The sequence below is a fragment of the Chiloscyllium plagiosum genome, unplaced genomic scaffold (assembly GCF_037043375.1).
Source record: "Chiloscyllium plagiosum isolate Xiang-an unplaced genomic scaffold, Cpla_swu_hap1 HiC_scaffold_1, whole genome shotgun sequence".
Taxonomy (NCBI): Eukaryota; Metazoa; Chordata; class Chondrichthyes; order Orectolobiformes; family Hemiscylliidae; genus Chiloscyllium; species Chiloscyllium plagiosum.
Window position 1 is genome coordinate 117,615,226 of NW_028270139.1, and position 15,438 is coordinate 117,630,663.

At 43.8% G+C, this 15,438-nt stretch overlaps 1 protein-coding gene across 2 annotated transcripts in view; it reads right to left on the reverse strand.

Moving 5' to 3' along the window:
* Positions 1-15,438, reverse strand: part of fam219aa (family with sequence similarity 219 member Aa) — a 91,595-nt gene that overhangs the window by 23,257 nt on the left and 52,900 nt on the right. For both annotated transcript variants that reach the window (XM_043684194.2, XM_043684155.2), the window contains exon 3: positions 12,091-12,193. In XM_043684194.2, coding sequence (XP_043540129.1) covers positions 12,091-12,193 — 103 coding nt within the window. The remainder of the gene's footprint in view (positions 1-12,090; positions 12,194-15,438) is intronic.

Genomic DNA, 15,438 nt, shown 5'->3' on the forward strand with positions numbered 1-15,438 from the left:
AAAGCCGGAGGGCGAGTAGGCCACCCTGATGCCAGTCACCCCGAGAGCCAGATGGTGGGTAGGCCGTTCTGAGCGCTATCGTCCCAAGAAGGGGTGATCGGGATGGGCTGTCCTAGAGGTGGTCAGAAGGTGTCAGAGCAGCCGAGAGCCAGAAGGCACGTCGGGGCAGGCTGAGATCTGGAAGGCTTGTGGCCTACCCTGCATGCTGTCGTCCCTGGGGAAGGGGTCGGGCTGTCCGAGAGGTGGCTGAAAGGTGTCAGGATAGCCCAATGGCCGGACGGCGCATCGGGGTGGGCGAGAGCCCAATGGTATGTAGGGGCAGACTGTGTCAGAAGGCAGGTAGCCGTCCTCGGCGCTGTCACCCCGGATGGGTACCGGGGCGGGCTGTCCTAGAGGTGATCGAAAGGTGCTGAGGGTGGTGAGTGAAGCCGGAAGGTGGGTAGGCAGTCCTGACCGCTGTCACCCTGAGCGGGTACCGGGGTTGGCTGTCCTAGAGGTGGTCGAAAGGTGTGTCAGGGCGGACCAAGAACTGAAAGGGGCATGGGGTGGACTGAGCCAGAAGGTGTGTAGGGGCGGGCTGCCTTAGAGTGGCCGGAAGGTGGGAGGGACGGGGGCTTACTGGGTCTGTATTATCTGCACTTTCCTATGTAACAGGATTGTCTCATGTACAAATGCCATTGTTGATGTCTTTTCACATTTGAAACTGGGATTTAAGGTTTGTCCTCATCTCCCTGTAAACTGGTTGAAGGGTAGGGTTTGGGGCCTAGCATTGCTGCTCCTCTCCCTTGTAAAACTGCTGTTGTATACAGCTGTAAATGTTAACTGTTTTTCTGCAAACTCTTTTGTAATTGTTAAATAAAATAAACAGGAATGTCCGAAGTTCTGCTCACTCAAGGAGCCAGCTCTGAGGTAGCTGGGTCAGTGTCATATACTAAACACATTTAACTGAAAGATGGCTTGGTGATGGGGTACCAGCCTTTGTGGAGTTATTTCAGTTTTCTCTTCTGCAAGGAATCTAGAACTAGGGGACATATTTTAAACACAAGGGGTCACCCATTTGAGATAGAGGTGAGGAAACATTTCTTTCTCTCAAAGGGTTGAGCATCTTGGGAATTCCCTTCTATTAAAGGTAGTAGATATAGAATCTTTAGAATTTAAGGCAGATGTACATTCTGGATTTGATTACTAGGGAGATGAAGATTGTCTGGATTATGCAGAGGCATGGAGCTGAGGGCAAAATCAGATCAGCTGTGATTTTATTGAATGGTAGATGAGGCTCGAAGAGCCCAGTGGCCTACTCCTGTTTCTTCTTCTTATCTTGGTATATGAAACTTGCCTCAAGTATTACTCAAAATAATGAGTACGCTGTTGTTCAATTGTTTGCCCTACTTAAGCAGACATATTCCTCTGTAATCTACCTCAGTCCAGGTTGGAACCGCCTCTTGCCACAGTTTGATTTTTTTTTTTTATTTACCCCGACTTCTTTTTGCCTCCTTCCTCAAAGGAAATGATCTAAGGGTTTTCCAAAAAGTCAATTGCTAAGTGTTTTTCAAATTACCTAAAACAGCCATACGACTGCACATTGTGTCTTGGGGGGAACAAATTCTCAAAGTAAAGCTATAGTCTGACCAGACCAGATGATCATCTTGGATCTAATTCGAAGCTTGGACTTGTTGGGCCGAAGGGCCTGTTTCCACACTAAGTAACCTAATCTAATATAATTTTGCTTAAAATGACAAACCAAATCAATTTTCCACTTATTCTTGCAGGTGAAAAAGCATAATGATCACTAGATGACATGTATTTAAAGTTTTGAAAAGAGATATCAAGTGGGGATTTTGGCAGTGGGATGGGGAATAGGTGGGTGGTGGGGTGGAGAGGAAGACAACAATGAGAAAACAAACACTTTTTAAAAAATTGTTAGTGTTGTAACCTGGAATTCACTATCCACAATGGTGGCAGATGTGAAAGTGACCAATTATTTCAAATGGAAATTGCATTTGGAGGCTCTTGAGGGAAGTAAACTTGCTGGGTAATGTGATACAGCAAGATAATGAGCCTGACTGAATGCTCTACAGTGTTAGTAGGGTTTGGACGGGCCAAAAGGATTCCTTCTAGTCTGTAATGACTATAATTCTGCTAACTAATGAGTTTATTGCACCATACATGTTCTTTGTTCTTAGATTTCAAGTTAACTTGAATGATATCCTTTCTAACTGTGACAACAGTAAACTATCCTTCTTGACCTGTCTGGCACCCTCAACAGGGGTGACCACCAATCCTGTCTCAATGTCTCTTCACTGCCATTCAATTGAGCCAAGCTATTAACCTACTCAAAAACTGAAACTTCCGTCATCGTCACAGCTTACTTTCTTACCTAGCTTTGTATCATCAGCAAACATAAATACACTATTTAATTCCTTCACCCAAGTCATGAATGCTCCCAACAGTGATCTTCGCACTGCTTCACTAGTAAGTCTGCCAACCTCTAAATGACCCAGTTATTTCTTCTGATCTTTGTCCTTTACCAAACCTATATCCGCACCAATATATTTCGTCAACCTAATTGGCTCTTTTGCAAAACTATTGTGAGGTAGGTTAAAAAGGGAAAAGACTCTGCTGTGAGTTATGTACAGGCTAGTTGTAATCAGGGTGTGGGGAAGAAAATAAGTCAGGAGACAGAAAAGGCATTAGGAAAAGGCATGAGGACGAGGAAAATCAGGTTGGTAGGAGATCATAAGAAAATAATTTTGTGGAATATCTAGAAGATTTTCTTTGGCATGTCTTGTGGTGCAGCCTAATAGGGAACAGGCAATTCTGGATCTGGTAATGTCTAATGAGGCAAACCTGATTAGGGAGCATAATGTGAAGGAACCCGGAGGGTCGATGACCATAACACGACGGAACTCACCCTGCAGTTTGAAATGCAGAAGCTGGAAACAGATGTAACTGTTTTATAACTGAGTAAAAGGTAATTACAAAGACTTGGGAGGGGAGCTGGCCAAAGTTAATTGAAAGGGCAGCAGAGAAGGGAAGATTATGGACCAGCAATGGCAGGAGGTTCTATGTGTAATTTGGGAGAGAGCGCAGAAATTCATCTCCAGGAAGAAGGGAGTATGAGGCAATCATGGCAGAGAAGGGAAGTCAAGGACAGCCTAAAAGAAAAAGCAGATAGTGTGGTGAAAATTAATGAGAAGCCAGAGTTTTGGGAAGCCTTTTAAAAACCAGCAGAGGATAACTAAAAAATAAATAAGGGGGTAGAAGATAAAATATAAGATTAAGCTAGCTACTAATATAAAAGAAAATTGCAAGAGTTTTTTTTTAGATATGTAAAAGGTAGGAGAGGGGCAAAAGTGGACTTCTGGATAATGAAACTGGAGAAGTAATAGTAAGGAACAAAAAAATGGTGGAGGAACCGCATAGATATATTGTACCCGTCTTCACAGTGCAAGACAGCAGTATCTTGAACAGAGTCAGGGGGCAGAGATGAGTGTAGTGGCCACCAATGAGGAGATGATTCTGGGGAAATTGAAAGGTCTGATGGTGGACAAATCACCCGATCAGATAAACTACACCCTCGAGTTCTGAAGCAGATAGCTGAGGAGATTACGGAGGAATTGGTGGTGATTCTTCAGGAATCACTGGAGTCAGGAAGGGTCACAGAGCACTGGAAGATGGCTAATGTAATACCTGTTTAAGAAATGAGACAGACAGACAGAAGACAAATTATAGGGTGGTTAGCCTGACCTCAGGTCATTAATAAGACCGTCAAGCCCATTATTAAAATCGAGATTGCAGAGTACTGGGAAGTGTACAGTAAAATAAGAGCTGAATCAGCACGGCTTCATCAAGGGAAGGTCATGCCTGACAAATCTGTTGGAATTCTTTCAGGAGACAATGAGAAAGCTATACAAAGGCAAGTCAGAGGATGGGATCTATTTGGATTTCCAGAAGACTGCAAAAATAAAACCTGGTCAGAGTCATACAGCACAGAACTAGACCTCAGTCCAACACATCCATGCCAACAAGATAATTGAGATTGAACTAGCCCCATTTGGCTTATATCCCTCCAAACTCTTCCTACTCCTGTAACCATCCAAATTCCTTTTAAATGTTGTGATAGTATCCACTTCTAACATTTCCTCTGACAGCTCATTCTATACATGCACCACCCTCTGAGAAAACGTTGCCCTTCAGCTTCCATTTAAATTTTTCCCCTTTCATCTTAAACCTAGCTTTGGACTCTCCTACCCTGGGAGAGAGAGACACCTTGGCTATTTGCCTTATCTATGCCTCTCATGATTTTATAAACCTCTATAAGGTCACCCAAAGCCTCCGATACTCCACGGAAAAGTGTTCCAACTTATCCAACCATTCCATTTGTCAAAGACCTTGCTAAAATCCCTTGTGGGCAACATCTACAAATCTACCTTCATCTATCTTCTTTGTCACCTCTTTAAAAAGCTCAATCAAACAGGAGGGACACAATTTTCTATGCCGACTATCCCTAATCAGATCTTGCCTTTCCAAATGCATGTAAATCCTATCTTTCAGAACTTACCCACAACTGACATCAAGCTCAATGGTCTACAGTTGCCTGGCCTTTCCTTGCAGCCTCTTAGGGAAGGTCTTAGGGACAAGGTATTGGCATGGACAGAAAATTGGCTGACTGGTAAAAGACAGAGTAGGAGTAAAGGGGTCTTTTTCGGGATAGCAGCCAGTGATTAGTGGAGGTCAGCAGGAGTCAGTGAACACAACTAATCAAATTACAATAATGATCTGGAAGGAGGAACTCAGGGCATTGTTGCTAAGTTTGCAGAGATACAAAGATTGGTGGAGGGACAGCTAGTGTTGAAGAAGCAGGGTGAATGCAGAAGGTCTTTGGCTTGAAGAATGAACAAAGATGGAATACGATGTGCGAAAATGAGATTATGGACTTTAGTAGGAAAGATATAGGCACAGACTATTTTCCAAATGGGAAAGGCTTCAGAAATCTGAAGAACAAAGGGACTTGGGTGTCTTAGTTCAGGATTCTCTTAAGGTTGCCACTATTAGACTTACTGTTCCTATGAAGTCTACAGTAGGTAAATGGACATGTAAGGGCCACAGTCTGACATGGGGGCATGAGAGATTTGGAGTGGTGCGTGCAGGGCAAATCCTGGCATGAGGTGCTAATGGTTGGAGCTTGGGAAGTGTCCACTTGCTTTTATCGTCACTAGGATGATGTCCCTAAGCATCAAATTGGACCTTTTTTAAAAGTCAATACCCAGAAGTCTTGTCTCCCAATCTTTCTTTACACACACCTACACCGCAGGCATTTTCTCCAAAAGGCAGCGAACCCAAGAAATTCCCAGTGTTCACTACCTGTTCAGAAAAAAAGAAAATCCTGGCATTCAAGCCCAGGTTTGGTCACTATGTAGCCAGGGACTCTGGAGTGTCTCGTAGATTTACCTACAGTTTAAATTCTGTAGTTCTCAGATTGAAGCAGGGTTTTTACCAAGACCAATATCTGAAACCAGTTCCTTTTTAAGTGGCAAAAAAACAAAACAGGAATTACTGGAAAAATTCAAGGTCTGGCAGCATCTGTAGAGACAAATCAGAGTTAATGTTTCAGATCCAGTAACCCTACTTCATTACAGCTGTTAAGTGAATTAGTTATGTCTTTTCTTTGAACAGTGACTGACAACATTGTGTCAGAATTAGGTGACAAAAGGTAAGAAGGTGCTTCATTATTTAGGAATGGAAGAAAAAGAGATGCTCTGTTGCTTTTGTCATTTTAAACTTGCTCAGCTTGCAGGAGAAATTATTTTGTGAATATCTGGTCAGTGTCTCAGATCTATTTTATTTCTAAGATTCAACAGGATATAGCAATGAGCAATCTGTCACAGCTGCAATATGTGGGATTTCCTTGATACCAGCTTGGTTTGAACCAAATATGTCTGCAATAAGTATTTTGAGTCCGATTATTTTTGGAAATAAAACCTCATGGTGTCCCGGGACAGCATGTCAGAATGGATAGAAGCTGGCTAACAAAGTAGAGAGTAGCACAAATGGTTTTTTTTTCAGGTTAGCAAGGTCAGTGATGTGAGAATGTTGAGACCTCAACCATTTATAATTTATATAAATTACTTTGATGAAGGGACTGAACGTATGATTGTAAAATTTGCTGATGACACAAAGGAGAACAGCAAGTTGTGAAGAGGACAGAGAAGGCTACAAAAAGATATAGACAGGTTAAGCGACTGGGCAAATAAGTGAAAAAAATGCAAAATTGTCCACTTTGGCTGGAAGAATAAGAAAGAAGCAAATTATCTAAATGGTGAGATGTTTTGGGCATGTATCACAAAAGGTTAGCATGCAGGTGCAGCAAGTAATTTGGAGGGCGAATAGAATGTTATTTTTTATAAGGGAAACTGAATTCAAAAGTAGGGAGGTTCCGCTTCAGTTATTCAAGGTACTAGTCAGACTACAACTCGAGTAGTGTGCCCAGTGTTAGTCAACTTATTTAAGGGGGGTGTAAATACACTGGAAATAGTTCAGTGAAGAAATTAATAACTGGAACAAGTGGATTGTCTCATGAGAAAAGATTGGATAGCCTAGACTTGTGGGTGGCACGGTGGCACAGTGGTTAGCACTGCTGCCTCACAGCACCAGAGACCCAGGTTCAATTCCCACCTCAGGCGACTGTGGGGAGTTTGCACATTCTCCCAGTGTCTGCGTGGGTTTCCTCCGGGTGCTCCGGTTTCCTCCCATAGTCAAAATGTGCAGGTTAGGTGAATTGGTTATGTTAAATTGCCCGTGATGTTAGGGGCAGGGATAAATGTAGGGGAATGGGTCTGGGTGGATTGTGCTTCGGTGGGTCAGTGTGGACTTGGGCCGAAGGGCCTGTTTCCACACTAAGTAATCTAAAGACTTGAGTTCAGAAGAGTAAGAGGAGGGTAGTGTTACAAAATGGGGTAAATGTTTTGCTACTTTAAACTAGCAACACAAAAAATTCACCCCATGCTGTCATCTGTTAAAATTCAAGAGGCAAAGAACTATCCCAGAGGTCACTACTTAAAGTAAAAATTAACAACTTTATTCTTTTAGTTCAACAGAGAATATTAAAACCACCAATTATTTACAACTCCTTTCTCTTAAACCTATCTCTTACCTCCCACTCTACAATACTAGTCTGATAAAAGTCCCAATTAAAATTTACAAAGTAAAAAAAATCATGTATCAAAACCAGTCAGCTTTGCCGATTCTCCTTTGTAGATTTTCCCCTGCAGAATCTCTGCAGGTCAGCCTCAATGTTCTGTTGCACAAACTCCTCATTGAAAGGTACCTTTCAGAGAGCTCTTCAGCTAGCAATCTACATTTGTTGGTCTTTGGCAGTTCTCCCCCTAACTGTTCAAAATATCTTGTTTTATACCCCAAAACGTTGGATTGTTTCATTGGTTTTAATATTATCAAAATACTAAATTGAAATTTAGTTGGATTTTGGTATCTTGGGCATAATTTAAACTGGTTGAATTCGAATTTGTTTTTGTTTCATAGCAACCCAATTTCTGCTATTTGTTTCGACCAAGTGTTACATCGTTAACTTGTTCAGGACTCTGTGCTTTGTCAGTCCTTGCTAGGTTTTCAATTCTCTTAATTTATACTACACCTCGACACCTTAACAGTAGGTTTGGAGAAAAGGATTCCTGTTTTGAGAGAATCCAGGACTAAGGGTCATTGCTTACCAATCTGGCGTCACCCATACGTAACAGAGATCGTGCAAGTTATTTTTTTTTTTCAGAGTGTCATGGGTCTTTGGAACTCTTCCCGAAAGTATTGAGGAAGCAAAGTTCTTCAACATTTTTACAGCAGTAGACTTTTTTGTCGTGCAAGGGGATGAAGGGTTGTTTGGAGAATGTGGGAATGTGAATTTGAGATTCCAGTCAGATCAGTTGTGAATGGTGGATCAGGCTTGGGAGGGCTGTATAACCTTCTCCAGTTCATAGAGTTAGAGATGTACAGCATGGAAACAGACCCTTCGGTCCAACCTGTCCATGCCGACCAGATATCCCAACCCAATCTACTCCCACCGGCCAGCACCTGGCCCATATCCCTCCAAACCCTTCCTATTCATATACCCATCCAAATGCCTCTTAAATGTTGCAATTGTACCAGCCTCCACCACATCCTCTGGCAACTCATTCCATACACGTACCAGCGTGTGAAAAGTTGTCCGAGGTCTCTTTTATATCTTTCCCCTCTCACCCTAAAGCTATGCCCTCTAGTTCTGGACTCCCCAACCCCAGGAAAAAGACTTGGTCTATTTACCTATCCGTGCCCCTCATAAGGTCACCCCTCAGCCTCCGACGCTACAGGGAAAACAGCCCCAGCCTGTTCAACCTCTCCCTATAGCTCAAATCCTCCAACCCTAGCAACATCCTTGTAAATCTTTTCTGAACCCTTTCAAGTTTCACAACATCTGTCAAGTTTCGCAATATTCCAACAGTGGCCTAACCAATGGCCTGTACAGCCGCAACATGACCTCCCAACTCCTGTACTCAATACTCTGACCTTTAAAGGAAAGCATACCAAACACCACCTTCACTATCCTATCTACCTGCAACTCCACTTTCAAGGAGCTATGAACCTGCACCCCAAGGTCACTTTGTTCAGCAACACTCCCTAGGACCTTACCATTAAGTGTATAAATCCTGCTAAGATTTGCTTTCCCAAAATGCAGCACCTCGCATTTATCTGAATTATACTCCATCTGCCACTTCGCAGCCCATTGGCCCATCTGGTCCAGATCCTGTTGTAATCTGAGGTAACCCTCTACGCTGTCCACTATACCTTCAATTTTGGTGTCATCTGCAAACGTACTAACTGTACCTCTTATGCTCTCATCCAAATCATTTATATAAATGACAAAAAGTAGAGGACCCAGCACCGATCCTTGTGGCACTCCACTGGTCACAGGCCTCCAGCCTGAAAAACAACCCTCCACCACCACCCTCTGTCTTTTAGCTTTGAGCCAGTTCTGTATCCAAATGGCTAATTCTCCATTTATTCCATGAGATCTAACCTTGCTCATCAGTCTCCCATGGGGAACCTTGTCAAACGCCTTACTGAAGTCCATATAGATCACATCTACTGCCCTCCTCAATCTTTGTTACTTCATCAAAAACGCAATCAAGTTTGTGAGACATGATTTCCCACGCACAAAGCCATGTTGACTATCCCTAATCAGTCCTTGCCTTTACAAATACATGTACATCCTATCCCTCAGGATTCCCTCCAACAACTTGCCCACCATTGAGGTCAGGCTCACCGGTCCATAGTTCCCTGGCTCGTCTTTACCACCCTTCTTAAACAGTGGCACCACATTTGCCAACCTCCAGTCTTCCGGCACCTCACCTGTGACTATTGATGATACAAATATCTCCGTAAGAGGCCCAGCAATCACTTCTCTAGCTTCCCACAGAGTTCTCAAGTACACCTGATCAGGTCCTGGGGATTTATCCACCTTTAACTGTTTCAAGACATCCAGCACTTCCTCCTTTGTATTCTGGACATTTTGCAAGATGTCACCATCTATTTCCCTACAGTCTATATTTCTATGTTTGTCTTTATTGCTATTTGTGTCAGATAAAAATGCTTGAACTTTTAACTTTTTGAACATTTTCCCTTGTTTCGTCTGAGACGCCTTCACCAAGCCAATTGCTTACAGAAGTATTTAACTTTTCTTACCTTCAACCCACCACCTTACAGTTAATTAAATAGACATTAAAGTTACACCAAACCATCATCTCCCAGACCATACAGAACCTCATCACCTCAGGAGATCTCCCACCCACAGCTTCCAACCTCATAGTCCGGGAACCCCGCACTGCCCGGTTCTACCTCCTTCCCAAGATCCACAAGCCTGACCACCCTGGCCGACCCATTGTCTCAGCATGCTCCTGCCCCACTGAACTCATCTCTAACTACCTCGACACTGTCCTATCCCCCCTAGTCCAGGAACTCCCCACATACGTTCGAGACACCACCCACGCCCTCCACCTCCTCCAAGACTTCCGTTTCCCCGGCCCCCAACGCCTCATCTTCACCATGGATATCCAATCCCTCTACACCTCCATCCGCCATGACCAGGGCCTCCAAGCCCTCCGTTTTTTCCTCTCCAGACGTTCCCAACAGTACCCCTCCACCGACACTCTCTCATTTGTTTGGCCGAACTGGTCCTCACCCTTAACAATTTCTCCTTTGAATCCTCCCACTTCCTCCAGACCAAAGGGGTAGCCATGGGCACACGTATGGGCCCCAGCTATGCCTGTCTCTTATTTGGCTACCTAGAGCAGTTGATCTTCCGTAATTACACCGGCACCACTCCCCACCTCTTCCTCCGCTACATTGATGACTGCATTGGCACCACCTCGTGCTCCCGCGAGGAGGTTGAGCAATTCATCAACTTCACCAACACATTCCACCCTGACCTTAAATTTACCTGGGCCATCTCTGACACCTCCCTCCCCTTCCTGGACCTCTCCATCTCCATCAGTGACGACCGACTTGACACTGACATCTTCTACAAACCCACCGACTCCCACAGCCACCTGGATTACACCTCTTCCCACCCTACCTCTTGCAAAAATGCCATCCCCTATTCCCAATTCCTCCGCCTCTGCCGTATCTGCTCCCAGGAGGAGCGGTTCCACCATAGAACACACCAGATGGCCTCCTTCTTTAGAGACCGCAATTTCCCTTCCCACGTGGTTAAAGATGCCCTCCAACGCATCTCATCCACATCCCGCACCTCTGCCCTCAGACCCAACCCCTCCAACCGCAACAAGGACAGAACGCCCCTGGTGCTCACCTTCCATCCTACCAACCTTCGCATAAACCAAATCATCCGCCGACATTTCCACCACCTCCAAACAGACCCCACCACCAGGGATATATTTCCCTCCCCACCCCTCTCTGCCTTCCGCAAAGACCGTTCCCTCCGTGACGACCTGGTCAGGTCCATGCCCCCCTACGACCCACCCTCCCATCCTGGCACTTTCCCCTGCCACCGCAGGAACTGTAAAACCTGCACCCACACCTCCTCCCTCACCTCTATCCAAGGCCCCAAAGGAGCTTTCCACATCCATCAAAGTTTTACCTGCACATCCACTAATATCATCTATTGTATCCGTTGCTCCCGATGCAGTCTCCTCTACATTGGGGAGACTGGGCGCCTCCTAGCAGAGCACTTTAGGGAACATCTCCGAGACACCTGCACCAATCAACCAAATCGCCCAGTGGCTCAACATTTCAACTCTCCCTTCCACTCTGCCGAGGATATGGAGGTGCTGGGCCGCCTCCACCGCCACTCCCTCACCACCAGACATCTGGAGGAAGAACGCCTCATCTTCCGCCTCTGAACACTTCAACCCCAGGGCATCAATGTGGATTTCAACAGTTTCCTCATTTCCCCTTCCCCCACCTCATCCTAGTTTCAAACTTGCAGCTCCGCACTGTCCCCTTGACCTGTCCAGACTTGTCCAACCTGCCCAGCTCCTTTTCCACCTATCCACTCCACCCTCTCCTCCCTGACCTATCACCTTCATCTCCTTCCCCACTGACCTATTGTACTCTATGCTGCTACTCTCCCCACCCACCCTCTAGCTTATCTCTCCACGCTTCAGGCTCTCTGCCTTTATTCCTGATGAAGGGCTTTTGCCCGAAACGTCGATTTTGCCTGTCCTCGGATGCTGCCTGAATTGCTGTGCTCTTCCAGCACCACTGATCCAGAATCTGGTTTCCAGCATCTGCAGTCATTGTTTTTACCTCATTAAAGTTACATAATCCAGTACCACAGAACATACGGCTAGCATAAGATCTCTTATGGGAACTGTTTGTTTTCCCCAAGTACATATTGAGGTGTAACAGTCGACCCAAGCAAAAGCCTGGTAGATTTCTGGTTGCTCATGTCATCTTCCCTGTCAAGTATTGGTTTTACATGTTTACTTGGAGATGATGGGAATCTTATTGCCTTCCTCTTCTGTGCTGGATCATTCCAGAAACTACTGGCTATTTTATTTAGAAATTAAATTAGTGTAACATCTGTACCTTGTTCTTGCCATCACATTGTTCTTTTTTGGCTGCTGATTGACAGGGCTTCCAACAGTGCCATTCTTCAGAGACCCCTTCCTGGCTAGCTCTCGCTGCTTCTCTGTAAACAGACAGATTAAACACTTTTATTCCGCCGAAGGCTCTCAGTATTAACATTTTGCGAGTAACATGAATATTGGTTCCAAAATATTTAAAAAGCTTAAAATTACTTTGTGAAATTTCTTGTACATTTAAATAAATTTATGTAATCATCGAGAAGAACTCAACTCAGAAAAGAGTGAATTAGGTATCTTCTATTTTTTAAAATTTGTTTTGGATAAGTTTTGTAAAGTTCAATAGTCACATTTGTATTAAAACTGAAATAAAAAATAATCTTTAAATACCCTTTTCAAAAAGAAAAGTAAAACATTTTTAATTCAGATAAATGTGAGGTGCTGCACTTTGGGAAAGCAAATCTTAGCTGGACTTGAACACTTAATGGTAAGGTCCTAGGGAGTGTTGCTGAACAAAGAGACCTTGGAGTGCAGGTTCATAGCTCCTTGAAAGTGGAGTCACAGGTAGATAGGATAGTGAAGAAGGTGCTTGGTATGCTTTCCTTTATTGGGCAGAGTATTGAGTACAGGAGTTGGGAGGTCATGTTGTGGCTGTACAGGACATTGGTTAGGCCACTGTTGGAATATTGCGTGCAATTCTGGTCTCCTTCCTATCGGAAAGATGTTGTGAAACTTGGAAGGGTTCAGAAAAGATTTACAAGGATGTTGCCAGGGTTGGAGGATTTGAGCTACAGGGAGAGGCTGAACAGGCTGGGGCTGTTTTCCCTGGTGCGTCGGAGGCTGAGAGGTGACTGTGTAGAGATTTTCAAAATTGAGGGGAATGGATAGAGTAAATAGGCAAAGTCTTTTCCCTGGGGTCAGGGAGTCCAGAACTAGAGGGCGTAGGTTTAGGGTGAGAGGGGAAAGATATAAGAGCCCTCAGAGGCAACTTTTTCACATAGAGAGTGGTACGTGTATGGAATGAGCTGCCAGAGGAAGTGGTGGAGGCTGGTACAATTGCAACATTTAAGAGGCATCTGGATGGGTATACGAATAGGAAGAGTTTGGAGGGATATTGGCCAGATGCTGGCAGGTGGGACTAGATTGGGTTGGGATATCTGATCGGCATGGACAGGTTGGACCGAAGGGTCTGTTTCCATGCAGTACATCTCTATGACTGCCTTTAATGGTGTCATTTTAGATAAAAGTACATAGGTAAAAAACTTGGATACAAAAGAGAAATAAAAGAAATAGTAGCATTAGAGTCCAAAAATATAAGTTTGAAATCTAACAGTTATAACAGTAAAAGGATAGACATTACAGTCCAGTAAAAAATTTCAAGTAGCAACAACTCAGCACCCAGTCTAATTGCTTGCGCCAGGTCCTAATCCAACAACCGTCCTACTCTTCTCTAAGCCTCCAGTCTGCTTCACACCAGCATTCAGCTACCCCAAGTTGTGCTGCTCCAGGACTCGCTGCCTCTCGCACAAACATCCTACCACTATGCCAATTTTGGATCTGTCATGCCAAGTTACCAGAGATCCCATGTGTTTCCACCTTTGGTATTGGTTTCCAAGAGAGATCTTGTTAAAGGTTTCCACACACCCGATCCCCACCTCATTAAATGCAAATAAATATTTGTTAGGCATGACCTCAAATTGAAAGCTAATGCACACAAAGTGGCAAAGATTATTGGGAAACTAGAAATCTTTATAATTTTATTCGTGGATTTCTACTGATCTTTAAAGATGGGCAAGATCGATTTCAAGTGTAAAGTTGCTCAGAATATAAAAACAGATAGCAAAAGTTTATAGTAATATTGAAGATGAAAAAGACTGGCTAAGGTATACATTGTTTTTTTTTAAAAGAGGATGAGAAGGTAGATTTAATGATGGAAAATGAGGAAATGGCCAAGGTGTTGAACTAGTATTTTGTATCATTCTTCACAGTGGAAGACACAAAAGACAATTTTGACAAGGAGGCTATGGCAGACAATGTCCTAGAAAAAATCATTATCACTAAAGAGATAGTGTTGGGCAAGCTAATGGGGCTAAAGGGAGACAAGTCTCCTGGCCCTGATGGAATGTATCCCAAGGTAGTAGAAGGGATGGTGGGGAAAATAGCTTGTAGTAATTTACCAAAATTTGCTGGACTCTGGGGTGGTTCTGGCAGATTGGAAAATAGCAAATACGATGTCACTGATTAAAAGAGGGGGTAGACAAAAGGCAGGTAATTAGAAATTAGCATAACTTCTGATGTGGGGAAAATGTTTGAATCTGTAATCAAGGAAGAAATAGCAAGACATCTGGATAGAAAACTGTGCCATTGGGCAGACGCAGCAGGGGTTCATGAAAGGCAGGTCATAGTTAACTAATTTACTGGAATTCTTTGAGGAAATTGAGCATGGTGAACTGCGGGGAATCAGTGGATGTGGTATTTCTGGATTTCCAGAAGGCATTTGACAAAATGCTGCACAAAAGACTGCTACAAAAGATGAAGGTGCACAGCAGTACAGGTAATGTATTAGCATGAATAGAGGACCGGTAACTAACAGAAAGCAAAGGTGGGGAAAATGGGTGCTTTTTTTGGTTGGCGATCAGTGGCTAGTGTTATGGCTCAGGGATAGCTGCAGGGGCTGCAATTGTTTACAATTTACATAGATGATTTGGAGTTGGGGACCAAGTTTAGTGTCTCAAAGTTTGCAGATGACACGAAGATGAATGGTAGAGTTAGTATGCAGAGGACACAGTCTGCAGAGGGATATAGGTAGGTTAAGTGAGTGGGCAAGGGCCTGGCAGAGGAAGTACACTGTTAGTAAATGTGAGGTCATCCATTTTGGTAGGACCAACAACAAAATGAACAATTATTTAAAATCATGAAAAACTGCACACATTGCTGTGCAGGGGGACCTGGGTGCCCTTGTGCATGAATCACAAAAATTTGGTTTGCAGATGCAACAAACAATTAGGAAGGCAAACGGAATATTGTCCTTTATTGTTAGAGGGATGGAGTTTAAAAACAGAGAGGTAATGCTGCCACTGTATAGGGTGATGGTGAGTCACACCTGGAGTACTGTGTAGAGTTTTGGTCTCCTTACTCGAGAAGATGTACTGACACTGCACAGGAGATTCACTAGGTTAAGTCTGGAGTTCAGAGGACTGGCGAATAAGGAGAGATTGAGTAGACTGTGACTATATTCATTGGAATTTAGAAGAATGCAGGGGCATCTTATAGAAACATATAAAATTATGAAGGGAATAGATATGATAGAAGCAGGAAGGCGGTTTCCACTGGTATATGAAACTAGAACTAG